The sequence below is a fragment of the Schistocerca piceifrons genome, chromosome 7 (genome assembly GCF_021461385.2).
Source record: "Schistocerca piceifrons isolate TAMUIC-IGC-003096 chromosome 7, iqSchPice1.1, whole genome shotgun sequence".
Taxonomy (NCBI): domain Eukaryota; kingdom Metazoa; phylum Arthropoda; class Insecta; order Orthoptera; family Acrididae; genus Schistocerca; species Schistocerca piceifrons.
The window spans coordinates 145,852,628-145,867,119 of NC_060144.1; the positions used below are offsets into that span (position 1 = coordinate 145,852,628).

The window sequence follows — 14,492 nt, forward strand, 5'->3', positions numbered from 1 at the left end:
TGTCCAGCATTTTTCATAGCAGGTCTCAAGAAAGGATACCGAATTCTCCACATACAAAGTAGTCACAGAGATGTACAGGTAGCTCAAGGTATACGCCGCTCTCAGGTCCGTTTTGAAGAAGAATTAAACCAGAATTCGCAATACATTAACACTGCATTTGCAACCCTGATCAGTACAGGCTTAATTAGGAACTAACTTCTGATGCCACACTATCTTAAAAAAGAAATCAATAACTGCCTTGGTCCAGTCTGCATACAATACAGTTCACAGTTACACAGTAGATGTTTGACCTTTAATTACTGGACACCTAACAGGAAACTGTATATTTATCTTCAAGGAAAAGCTTTCGGCTCGAAAGTTAAAAGGGCTATTAGAGATAATCTTCCAACAAACATACATTTAGAGGCTAGCACAAGTGAGAAAATGTCAAAAGACTGTTGAAAATCCTCTTCCGTGAATGTTGGAATTTTGTTAATGGTAATGTCGTAAACAACAATAAGTGTCCACTACTTTGGGACTCTTGGAATGCTCACACGAACACAACATTACTAAATGATTAATTTTCGGGTAAAGGCACTAAATGCATGATCATTCCGCCAAAAATAACAAAATACGTACAACCTTTGGATGTATATTTTTTCCGGTGATATAAAATATTAAGAAATGCAATTCTCATAATGAAAATACATTCTACTCCTTACAACCACGTGTCTACTCCAATATGTCAGCCTATGCTTCAATATTTCTGGCAAGTGGCTGGGTACAGTATTCCCATACATGTAGCTGAATGAAACATGTGATTCAAATGGCATTTGAGTTTGCAGATCGAGAATGTGATTCTAAGTACTGCCCAGATATTGCTTTCGTCAAATGTGCGTATCGTGATTCTGCATTTTGTTTCGCGCATTTTGTTGAGGAACCTTACGTACATTTTTAAAGTCCGATTGAGGGGAAACTAACAGTAATGCAGTCTGATGCTTCAATCACCCGAATCACAGTGGTACGTAAAGCTTTTGAAAACAAAGTGCAAAACACCACGGTGTCTCGATGCGAAATCGTACCGGAATAATGGAACTGCAGAGACTCCGTCACAGACCCCTTAAGATTTGATGTTAAATTTTAATTTCTCAGCGGAATTGATGTCTCAGAAATGACCCTAAGGTGCGACATTGCAATAAAACCCTACTGAATGGGTATTTTCACTCGATCGAAAAATAATAATAATTATTATTATTAACTGAAAGAAACTACAAGTTACTTTAAATGAAACTGAATTACAATTAAACGGATGTTTTATTATGTTCAAAACAATAAGATTCAGTGATGTGCCAAACAGAAAAAGTGATTGCAATAAAGGTATGAAGCAATTGAGAAAGCACCACCGTATCCTAGCTGCACAATCAATTACTAATCCGATTGCAACCCACCAAAAGTTTTAGTTGCTCCAGTGGATGACTGAATAGTAAATGAAAGCAATGATAACACTGGTACGAGGATTAACGGTACGTCCCATTTTGCGAACATGAACGCCCATCTATCGTAGATGATGAAACGTATTCTCACCCACCAATCTGCTATTCCAATAAGTCGGCCGTGCTTGGTCGCATGTGAAGAGGCAGAACCACCCTCGTCGGGACGACGACGCCGTGAAGTCGCATCCAACGTCTGAAGTTACAGTTCTCTGTTTCTAAAACCAGCGACCTTTAATCTTCCATATCCCCGAACCCAGAGTGTCCGTTTTCACCTGTTCCTGCTCCCGGCTCGGCTGGTTACTTTCCTCGCCAACAACGTAAAAACAGCGTCTTTGATAAATTCTCAACACAGAATATCTCGATACGCGCCAGCTGGTTGTAGAAACTTCTGTCTGACGTCGGTAAGCGATGGGCGAATCAAAGAGTTGTCTGTACACTTCTGAATATCCAGGAGCCTTATCAACATGACGTGAACTCTGTGAGGTTCCTCTTTCCAATGCGAAAGCCCAGACATTCCAAGACGCGATTTCTCACCAAAAACTATCAGGTGGCAGGCAGTGCTTGAAACTATCTTCTACAGAGCCGAACCGTGCGGAATACAGTGAACCCCGTTGACGGAGGAGTTCCGCGAGCCCTGTCAGGTGACTCCCGGACGCGCGCAAGCCGAAACAAAGCCTACGAATGTATTTAACTAAAGTTAAAATCTTCTGGGTTATTAGGTCGCGTCAAGTTTCTTCTAAAATTTTTGACGTTTCGGCCCCTCTGCTAGGATCTTCCTCAGGATCTTTTGGTGTCTATTACTGCGAGAACACTGTCGGAGACGAGTGTCGCGTCCACATATAAAGTGGGAATTTTTTGGCGTTTGTGCTGGAGAAGTGATAGTATTGATTAAAATACATCTGGCTATCATTGGTGGGTCATAGTCATAGGCTAATACAGAAGAAGGGGCGTTGGTAGCTCATCTCCTGTGGATACAATTGGCTGTCATCGTCATTGGATAGAAAGGCACTGTTCCACACATGCTGCAGAAGGGTTGTTGGTTCAAATGCCTGCTACCGCTATTGGTTGGTCGTCATCAGTGGCTAGATTCGAAACGGACAGAGCGAGAGAGGGGGAATGTTTACCCAAAATATTATTGTCAGCAGAGGAGACTTGCAGAGCGTTGTTTATGCCGCTCACACACCGCGTATTTACTTCCTTGATGGCGGGGAGCCACGATGCCGGAAGCCTATAGCCGTCCTCTCTATTGAAGTTAGATGCATTATTAGAAATTTCAACAGTGTGAGCGGCATAAACAACGCGCTGCAAGTCACCTCGGCCGACAACAATATTTTGGGTAAAGATTCCCCCCTCTCTTGGTCTGCCCGGCTCGAATCTAGCCACTGATGACGACCAACCAATAGCGGTAGCAGGCATTTCAACCAATAACCCTTCTCCAGCAAGTGTGTGGAATAGTGCCTTCCTGTCCAATGACGATGACCGCCAATGGTATCCACAGGAGATGAGCTACCAACGCCACTTCTTCTGCATTAACCTATGACTATGGCCCACCAATGGTAGCCATATGAATTTTAACCAATACTACCACTACTCCGGCACGAACGCCAGAAAACCCTGCCTTTATAAGTGGACGCGACACTCGTCTCTGACAGTGTTCTAGCAGTAGTGGACACCAGAAGATCCTGAGGAAGATCCCAGCAGAGGGGTCGAAACTGGGAATATTTTAGAAGAAACATGACGCGGCCTAATAACCCAGAATATTTTAACTTCAGTGACAACGGCCACGAAAGCCTGCAGACTTACATAAAGCCTACGAATGCCGAGTGGTCTCCCGAACTACAAGCCCCGACCGACAACCACTGCCTTTTTATAAAACACATTCCCCAATATTAAATAACGTCATGAAATTTTCAACACGATGAAACTAACTGTCTCGCACCAGTCGTGTCAAGGGTCAGATGAATTTAGCATATAAATGGTAGGATGCAATCCAGATGGCTTGCAACCTTCTAATTGGAACACCAAATTCCTGTTAGAGTCGACAGACTTCCCTTGCAAGGACGACTTAAAACACGACAAAACAGTGAGTGAGTAGTTGAGGTGTTGAGGACGCACCCAGCATGACGGCGAGGGAGACAGTGGCGGGCCGCGCTCCGGGCGGGCGACACGTGTAGCGGCCGCTGTCCGCCTCGGTGACGCCGGCCACCGTCAGCCGGCTCGTCACCAGCGTCGGGCCGCGCTCCGTCTCCAGGCTGAAGCCGCCGCGCTGCGCCTGCCAAAGGAACGAAACCGTGACTCGTCTGCAGCCTCCCCTCTGTCGAAGTCAGCGTACCTATAAACCTCAAGACAGCTGGCAAGAATCACTATACTGTGCTGTCTGCACAGTCACGATAAGCACAGGATATAGAGTTATAGCTCAATCCATCAGAAACCAAAGTAGTACTAGTGGGTCATTCCAGACTCTTCATCCAGAAATATCGGAAATCTTTAACCCCAAATGGGACAAATATCAAGTACTCTCCTTCAGCAAAGAATCTAGCAACCATAATACACTACTGGCCATTACAATTGCTACACCAAGAGGAAATGCAAATGATAAACGGGTATTCATTGCACAAATATATTATACTAGAACTGACATGTGATTACATTTTCACGCAATTTGGGTGCATAGATCCTGAGAAATCAGTACGCCTGGGCTTTGAGTCAAATAGAGCTTGGATGGCCTGTACAGGTACAGCTGCCCATGCAACTTCAACACGATACCACAGTCCATCAAGAATAGTGACTGGCGTATTGTGACGAGCCAGATGCACGGCCTCCATTGACCAGACGGTTTGATTTGGTGAGAGGTCTGGAGAATGTGCTGGCCAGGGCAGCAGTCTAACATTTTCTGTATCCAGAAAGGTCGCCAAACACTGATGCGACCGTCATGATGCAGTAAACAGAACCTGGAATCATCCGAAAAAAAATGATGTTTTGCCATTCGTGCACCCAGGTTCCTCGTTGAGTACAGAACCTGCAACATGCAGTCGTGCATTATCCTGCTGAAATGTAGGGTTTCGCAAGGATCGAATGAAGGGTAGAGCCGTGGGTCGTAACACATCTGAAATTTAACGTCCACTGTTCAAAGTGCCGTCAGTGCGAACAAGAGGTGACCAAGACGTGTAAACAATGGCACCCCATACCATCACGCCGGGTGATACGCCAGTATGGCGATGACTAATACACGCTTACAAAGTGAGTTCACCGCGACGTCGCCAACACGGATGCGACCTTCGTGATGCTGTAAACAGAACCTGGATTCATCCGAAAAAATGACGTTTTTGCCATTCATGCACCCGGGTTCGTCTTTGAGTACACCATCACTGGTGCTCCTGTCTGTGATGCAGCGTCAAGGGTAACCGCAGCCATGGTCTCCGAGCTGATAGTCCATGCTGCTGCAAACGTCGTTGAACTGTTTGTGCAGATGGTTGTTGTCTTGCAAACGTCCGCATCTGTTGACTCAGGGATCGAGACGTGGCTGCACGATCTGCTACAGCCATGCGGATAAGATGCCTGTCATCTCGACTGCTAGTGATACGAGGCCGTTGGGATCCAGCACGGCGTTCCGTATTACCATCCTGAACCCACCGATTCCATATTCTTCTAACAGTCGTTGGATCTCGATTAACGCGCGCAGAAATGTCGCGATACGATAAACTGCAATCGCGATAGGCTACAATCCGAGCTTTATCAAAGTCGGAAACGTGATGGTACGCATTTCTCCTCCTTACACGAGGCGTCACAACAACGTTTCACCAGGCAACGCCGATCAACTGCTGTTTGTGTATGAGAAAATCGGTTGGAAACTTCCCTCATGTGAGCACGTTTTAGATGTCGCCACCTTGTGTGAATGCTCTGAAAAGCTAATCATTTGCATATCACAGCATTTTCTTCCTGCCGGTTAAATTTTGCGTTTGTAGCACGTCATCTTCGTGGTGTAGCAATTATAATGGCCAGTAGTGTAGATGCAAATCTGAATTGGACTGAATATGTAACTGTAATGTCCAAGAAGGTATCAACATCTTTCTGTGCCCTACAAAAATATAACAAGCTCTTTCCTCTCGACCTGAAAAAGAAAGTTATTAAAGATTTACACCACCAGTTGATGATAACAGCAATTTCCCTCTCTTCCCCCCGTCCTTCCCGCAATGGCGCGGCACGAGTATCGCATCCTCTTCCAGAACATTCGCTCCTTCTGCTCCAACAAATACCTCCTCATGCACACCCTCTCCCACCACCAGGTCGATACCTTCCTCTTGAACGAAACCTTTCTCCAGCCCCACCATTCTATCCGTACCTCTCCCTATATCCTCCACCGCACTGACGCTCCTGGTCCTCGTGCGCAGGGTGGAGTCGCGATTGGCCACCTTAAGCATATCCCTGTCCGGCCCCAACCTCTCCTCAATGACCCCACTGAACACCTTATCCTTAGCGTCTTCTTCCCCTCCCTCAACATTACCTGTGCCACCATCTATGTCCGCTCCCCTGCTCCTCTTCCTTATGACGTCATCTCGCACATTGACCGCACCTTCTCCACCTATGTGATTGCCGCCGACCTCAACATCTATAGCCGCACTCCTGCTGCCCTTTGGCAGTGGCATCAGTTCCTCTCCACAATCCAAGGTGACCTTGTTCCCCTTCCCCAGCACACCGAACCCGAAAGTGACACCACCCCCGATGCTGTCATTGCCTCGGCCAACCTCCTTGGGTGTATCGCTGTCGCCGTCCTTGACCGCACAGGTAGCAATCACCTCCCTGTCCTTCTCACCATAACGTCTGCTCACCGCCCCTCTCCGGCTCCGCACCCTGCACCCCCTCCCAAGGTTGTCCATGACTACCAGTGTGCCAACTGGGATGCCTACCAGGACTCCATCTCCACCCAGGTCGAAAGCCACCCTCTTACCTATCGCCATCCTGACGACATCATCCACGCCTCGTCCTTTCTTCAGAAAATAATTACTGACGCCGTGGAGGCCCATGTTCCTACTAAAACCATCCACCCACACCTTCCCACTCTCCCTCCACGGACTGTCCTCCTCCGTGAATCCCGCCACCTCTATCGCTCCTTCCTGCGCACTCGTGACAGGGATACACTCCAACGCCACCGGCAAATACAGTGACACGTATGGAACCTTATTACAGCAACGAAATGCCGAGACTGGCGCCAGACCTGCACATGACTCAACGCCACCCTCCCTATCAACTCCTCCAAGTACTGGTTCGCCTTCCATCGCCTTACTGGTTCCCTTTCCCCTCCCCACTACCCCCTTCTCCATAACGATCGCCCCCTTCCTGACAACCTCAGTAAGGCCAACCACTTCCCTTCCCAACTTTCCGAGGTCTTCTCCATCCCCGATGTTCCCCACTTTGATTATTCTCTTTTCCCCACCGTCATGGAACGTGCCGATACCTCGGTCGCTCCACTTGCTCCTAGTCTCCAGTACTTGGGGCAGTTGCCACCCTCCAACATAAACACTCCCATCACAGCACAAGACATTAAAATTATCCTCCGGTCCAAACGCAACACGGCCCCTGGTAATGACTGTGTCACCTACCGTCACCCTCGAGAAAGCCCCTATTCCTTCCTGACTGTCCTCGCCCATCTCTATAATGTCATCCTCTCTACTGGCTTCTACCCTGACCTGTGGAAGACCTCCCGCGTCCTCTTATTCCTCAAACCCAACAAACCCCCTTCTGCCACCTCTTCCTATCGTCCCATCTGCCTCACCTCCATCTTCAGTAAGGTCCTTGAATCCATCCTCTCCCACCGTATCCATCAGCACCTTGCTCAACACCTCCTCCCCCTTACCCAGTGTGGCTTCCGACCCCCCACCTCCGCTGAAGACCAACTCCTCAACCTTGTTCTCCTTCTGTCCCTGCAGCTCAACTACCATCGCTCCGCCATTTTTGTTTCCCTTGACCTCCAAAATGCCTATGACCGTGTATGGTATCCCAGTCTCCTCTTTAAACTCCAAACATATGCCCTGCCTATCAATTTTGTCCGTCTGGTCGCTTCCTTCCTCTCGCACCGTCCTTCCTATGTCACCCTCCACAACACCAACTTCCGTATCTTTTATCCTACGGCTGGCGTCCCTCAGGGTTCTGTCCTCTCCCCTCTCCTTTATCTCTTGTATACAGCTTATATGCCCAAGCCACCCCCACCAGTCCACCTTCTCCAGTATGCTAATGACACCGCCTTCCTGGGTCTCTATCCTACTCTTCAATGGTCTCAACATACCCTCCAAACCCACCTTAACCAGTTCACCACTTGGTGTAACCAGTGGTTCCTCCATCTCAACCCCTCCAAAACCCAGCAATCATCATAGGCCGCACCACTCGCTCCTTTCGCCTCCATGATTTCTACCTCACCCTTTATGGTCGTCCCATCCAGCTCACCCCCACCCTGAAATACCTTGGCCTCACCCTCAACCGACACCTCACCTGGACCCCTCATCTCCAGACCGTCCAGCAGAAATCCCACTGGCCGGCCGGTGTGGCCGTGCGGTTAAAGGCGCTTCAGTCTGGAACCGCGTGACCGCTACGGTCGCAGGTTCGAATCCTGCCTCGGGCATGGATGTGTGTGATGTCCTTAGGTTAGTTAGGTTTAATTAGTTCTAAGTTCTAGGAGACTGATGACCTCAGAAGTTAAGTCGCGTAGTGCTCAGAGCCATTTTTGAAATCCCACTCCCGCCTCTGCCTTCTGAAACTCCTGTCTGGCCGGACATGGGAATTGCATCCTTCTACCATCCTCCACACCTACAAATCCCTCATCTGTCCTATCCTCTGTTATGCCAGCGTTGCCTGCATCTCTGCCCCCACCCTCTTTTACAAGGCCCTCTAAATTCTTGAGCGCCATGTGCTCCGCCTTGCCTTCCATATCCACCTTCCTTCCCCCACACGGCTCCTGTATGAACTGATCCCCTTCCCCCACCTCCTCCTGTTCCTCCAACATCTCCGCATCCTTTACATTGTCCGCAGGCTTGATTCCCCCCACCCTCTGGTTTCCTCCTTCCTTTCCACCCCCGCCCGTTGCCGCGCCTCTATCGCTGTATCCCTCCCTCTCTCCACCTCCATACCCTCCATCTCCTTCATCAGGGCAATTTCCAACGCCTCCCCCTCCCAGATGACGAACTTCGCTGTGACATCTACCCTTCCTTCCAACTATATAACCTGGCCTTGTTCCACCCCCCTCCCCAGGGCCCCCTTTTTCCTCTTCCCTCCTTCTCCCAGAGTGGATTTTCCTCCTTCCGCCCCCCTCCCCCGAGACCCTGCATCCCATACTTGCCTCTTTCCTTCCCACATTCCTCCCTACCTGGCCCTCTTCAGCGCGCCCCCCACTCGTCTCCCGCATCTCTTCCCCTCCCTCCCTTCTTCTGGTCTCCCTCATCTCCTTGCGCCTGGCAGATCCTCTGTTTTGATCATCGTCAGCGTGCCACATTAGTGTTGTGTTTAGTGCTGTTTTTCCTGTTCGTCAAGGGGTGTGATTTTAATTGTGTACTGCCTTGAGGTTCGCCGTCAGTGTTTGTTATGTACTATGCCATCCGTCGATACCTTTTATGGTCCAGTCATACTGTGCCTTGTGTTCTTTTAATTGTCGCAGTGTGTGGCTTTTTGTGTGTGCTACTTTTCAACAGTTTTAATAGTTTTTTATCTCCATTTTACCGTCACCCAGTTTTTTTGTCTATTGCCTTCCATGATGTTCCCCTTTTTTATGTCTATGTTCACCATATTCTCTCCTTTGTTATTTTTAAATGTCTTCTATTGTTTGTTCTATGTCTTTCGGCAGAAGAGCAGCGCATATGCTGCTGCCAGCTCGCCCCGATGGGGAATTGAAATACAATAAAGAAAAAAGAAAAAAAAAAGAAAAAAAGATAACAGCAATGTTATCCTGCAAGGCTTTTATCAGGAAAACTCATGGCGCCTGGAATTGCTTATAATGATACCTGTCATGTTCGACTTTTTGATCTCACTTCACTGTAACATACACAGCTATCCCGGCAGCGTCCAGACAATCGCAAAAAGTTCCAAACTATCTGCGTTCTCTTCTGTCGTATCAGTGCTCTGCTCGACCTTAAGAACACAGCGGAAAGAACCGTTCCCGTCGGAACCAAATCCTTTCTGTCAAACTCCATCGTTCAGCCACCTTCTAGACATCCTTCTCAGTAGCGTGATCACGACTCTGGAATAACAGTTTTCGTTATGTTAGAGAACTAAGTAACTTCCGCAGCCTCGGAAGACAGGTAATGATCTACCTTTAAAAGCAACAATAAGACTACCAATTCCCTATACGCAATCGTTAACCTTTGTACACACCTCATTCCAAAATGATCTTCCCCATTTCCCAGTATTCTTAGCTCATGAAGTCTCGTTGAATTTCCTTTTCCCTGAACTCACTATTTCAGAAAACATCAATTTCATAGGCATATAAATTCTTGATTTATCTGCCACTATTATAATTGTCATTAACGTCACAATTATTGTCATTTTATTATTACTATCACTATTAGTTGCTGCAGTTGCAGTAGTACAAGTAAATCCAGTATTAACTTTTTCAGTACATAATCAGTATAATTTACTCACACCGCCAATGGAGACACTCGAATGGTTCTAATCCTAGATGTCATACAAAAACTGTTATGTTCTTAGATAACTATTATGTACGATACACTGTGTGTGTGGAATACTGGTCCTGATCAGATAATGTTAAATTAATAAATAAGTATACAGAGAAAGCACAAACAATGATTTGGCTGGTGTCTACTCAGAACAAGTACTTACATATGCTACGTTGAGACAAGAATACGAAGTGACATTTCAAGGAAACACTCAACATCTACAGTTGCTATAGTTCTTTAGGGGTCACAAGCACCAAATATGGGCACAGTTTTCAAAATACGGAAAAGTACCATGAATACGATGACTGAATTACTGTTGCGGATTACAGCGACGCCAAGAAAATTCGGAACAGGGCATTCCACTTAACATCCCGAAGTCATGCGGTTGACGCCACATCCGACCTGCTACAAACTGCCACGCGTACCAGTCGGGTACTGTGCTACAAACGAGATACTAAAGTAACAACGTGAAATCGCATTCTAGGGACGCTAATGATTTAATATTATAGATGGTTCAGTTGCAGTTACACACATATAATGGGTAGCTACAGTGCCGCAACTGTTATTTCGTTGATGTTGTCAGCAGTGGAAAACTAAATTTAGTAACGAAGTCGTCGGGGTCAACAAATGTTGTTTATTAGGGTCGTTTTTTCCCTTACTTTGGCCTAAGAATAAACCGAACTGATTTCGTGTTCGTTTGCCACCATCACCACAAATTCTGAAGTGTTCCTAATTTTCAGTTTCTTCATTTTGAATAGCTACGACGTCCCTTATTACACGGAAACTGTATCTGTTTTAAGCTATACCTCGAAGAAGAATACGAACAGGTGGGACAAAGATTAAGAGCTAGAGAGACAGTAAAATTTCACAGTTTTACGTGGAGCGTATCACTTTTTCTTTTTAATATATAATCAGAGAGCTGGTCCACTGGCTCAGTTGGTCGAATTTTGGGCATCGGCGATTCTAGTGTATAACAATTACGTTGACATTTACACGCTTCCAAAGCGTTACTTTCAAAGGACCAGAAAACACTACGTGAGGATGAAGTGTGATTAGTTATTAAAATAAATTTAAAAAATAAAACTTGAAAGAAACATCAAACAATGAACCAAACATTAACAACTGTTTAATAAACAAAGGGGGATTAAGAAATAGTCATAAATATATACTTTAACTTAAAGATAAACCAAAAGAATTAAAAAAATCGTTACCATGAGATCGAATTATTGAAACTAAAATAGAAAGACACAAAGCACCCTCATAAACAGAAAAAACTAGAAAAATAACAGGAAAAAAGTAATCATTATCAAAATTAAGTAATAAAATATTTATTAACATTAGAAATGAATAATAAGCTGCACAACACGCTGTTAGTCCATAAACACAAGTTCCTATGACAAAATAAATACAGAAATAGCGCGCTTTTTTTTCATGTGGACACCACATTTACGCTGGTCTGTACCCAGTTTACGCCTGACGCAGCACATATGTTTGCCCATGGTGGAGGTGGCATAAACAAGAAAGCCATCATTGTATTTGCAATGGACGAAATTTGTACATTTTCGTGTAAAGCACGCCATGAAATTTATTCCAGATAAAATTTCTTCTGTAATAGAACACGTCTGCATTTGTATATTTTGAATCAGTAAGTTTTCGTCTTATATCCTTCACAATCTTACAAAACGCAGATTCGTAAAGGGCCATCTGATCTCTGCAATCTCTCACTTCGCGTTGTCACTGTTCCTTTATAGCAGATCGTGTGCTCACCTTCCGTATTAACAGTAAGTAACAACTAGACTTACACTCGTTCATGCTTCATCAAGAGACAAGGAGACGACGAGTATGCAGTGACAGCAGCGCCACAATTTTCAAATTCGTCATACACACGGAACTACAGCGGGAATGAAGAAACCCCGTTAGCACTGATGTAACAACGGGACCATGATTTTTTAAGTATGCAAGCCGCAACATGAGACTCGTACTCGCTACGTTACTGATCTCTACTGCGAAGCTGCGCCACCGAACGAGGTCATGGACACGTATCCGCTCTCGCTTGTTGAATGATAAAGAGTTTCTACGAACGCTGCAACAACCTTCACCTCCGACGGATTCCTGCAGTGTCTCGCCGACCCTTGAAACCCACAACGTCAAGGTGCGACAACCGAATGCTGTCCTGACAACCCGAAGAACACCTCCTCCGGCACCCACCGTACTGGTCCAATACATACCATGCATCTACACCACGTTCAAAGTATCGTAAATACGAATAATTATTATTATGTCAGCACATGGAACAAAAGCCACATGCTACTTAGTTTACCTGTCAAAATATACCTGAGACGCCCTGCTAAACCCGCAGGACAGGACAGGTAGCTGGAACTGTGGAAAGGGGCCAAAATGAGCCGCTGTCAGTTACACTCCGAACACCTAACTTTATTTGACCAAACACTACAGTAAAAATTCTTGAACTTCATTATCGGCTGAATACGTCACATTATCTTATGCCTTAAGGGTACGACCACTTTAATTTAAAAATAAAACGGACTAGAAGGCATTAACTCAAAATTCAGACGCCAAATATTTAGAAGGCAGAAGGCCTCACGTTAAGTAAGTTCTACAATTTGGCTGAAGGCCCCAAAATCTAACACTTGAAAAGCAACAACCTTAATTTAAAGACGACTGAAGGCCCATGATTTAAGACGCAAGATAAAATTAAATAAAAAAAAAAAGGCAGAAGGCCTTCTTCAATTAGGCTGAAGACCCCAAACAGTCATGCTCGAAAGACAAAGATCTTCAATTTTAAAACGGCTGAAGGCCCATGACTTAAAACTAAAAAATTTTAGTAGGCAGAAGGCCCAGGGCTTTATCTTTAAGCAATATATTTTAATCATGCTGAATGTCCAAACAGTCTAACACTTGAAAAGCAAGGAAATTTAACCTTAAAGCGGCAGAAGGCCCTAAACTTAAAACATAACTAAAAACAATTCAACTTTAATTCAAAACCTTCGGCTATGAGCCATACAAATACAAACGATAGAAAATAAGAAAAGGCAGTGCAGCTAACGGCGCTCAGAAGTTTCGGGTGTCAGCCAGCTCTTGAAATGCTAACGAAGGGTAGACAGGCAGTCGGCCCAACCAATCTCAATCCGACGACAACGCAACCAGCAGACAGTCAACGGACCAACCGACAAGGTAACTTGCATTCCACTCGACCAGCACACGACCGGGAGTTCAATGCAAAACTTAGTAGGCATGGACGCCCACAACCAAGCATACATTAAGCTGTCAACCTACACACCATGCTGGACAGCGACAACACGGTGAGGAAAGGACAGTGCCTGAATTAACGTCAGCGGGCAAGGCAGGTCACCGAACGTTAACGGCCACAAGGCAGAAAATTCCGCTGGTGCACTTCAATTGCAAATAACCAAATACAGTTAGACTATACCAGACAGTGGCTAAACCTTCGCCAACTCGAACACACACGTTGTTGCTCGTGGGAATGTCCGAACAGCCAACAACGAGAAGCAAACGGCACAATGTAAACAGTCCTGACTTGCTGGAAAATTAAATCGAAACTCAACTTTCGTGTCCAGGGTCGGTGAGCCACGGACCTCGTAGCAATGGGAACAGCCCCACACACTCCGACACAGGGTAGAGACTGCCAGCGGGCTCGGCCAAACTACGCCCCGTGAAGATTTCCTAGCTGCTCCACGCCAATCGACCCACTGCCACACATCAGCACGGAGACAGCACTAAAATAACTGAGAAGTCGACTTCACAAGCTACACGCAGTTTCACGAACACTTGCACGAAGAACTAGACAATACTAACGGCAGCGACTGTGCAATAACAAGGACGAATCACGAGTCGGCACACGCAGGCAACCCATAAACGATCGCCGGCCAACATACACGTCGTCCGACAAGACGACCGACCGACGATCAACCAAGGTGATCTGCACTCAAGTGTCGGCAACTGTCGGGCGAGTCATGGCTGTAAGGACCTCAGTGCAGCCGCGCCCCGACTGAACTTCTGACCCGTCCCAAGTCAAACACTGCCAGGTCCGAACTGCACTGCTGGCGGCTCCCAACTCACTGGCAGACCCGCACTAACTCCGAACACACGACAACCGGGAAGTAATAGCAGTCAGCAAAGATAATATGCCAGGGCTCATATCGAAAAGCGCCGCTGCTGCCGCTCACGGGCAAGCAAGGCGTCAGCTCAGTGACGCCAGTAATTGAAATTAACATAACGAGGTGGCAGTACAGTAAAAACAGGATGTCAAATGAGACATGGCACGAACACGAGCCACACACGGCTCAATACTGCTGTGCAAAACTTAAGGATGAAAGTAACT

General features: G+C 46.3%; 1 protein-coding gene across 1 annotated transcript in view; it reads right to left on the reverse strand.

The window, feature by feature from the left end:
- LOC124805519 (lachesin-like) overlaps positions 1–14,492 on the reverse strand; it is a 682,250-nt gene that overhangs the window by 72,381 nt on the left and 595,377 nt on the right. Inside the window, exon 5 of the mRNA XM_047266083.1 lies at positions 3,588–3,744. Within this exon, the coding sequence (XP_047122039.1) occupies positions 3,588–3,744 (157 nt within the window). The remainder of the gene's footprint in view (positions 1–3,587; positions 3,745–14,492) is intronic.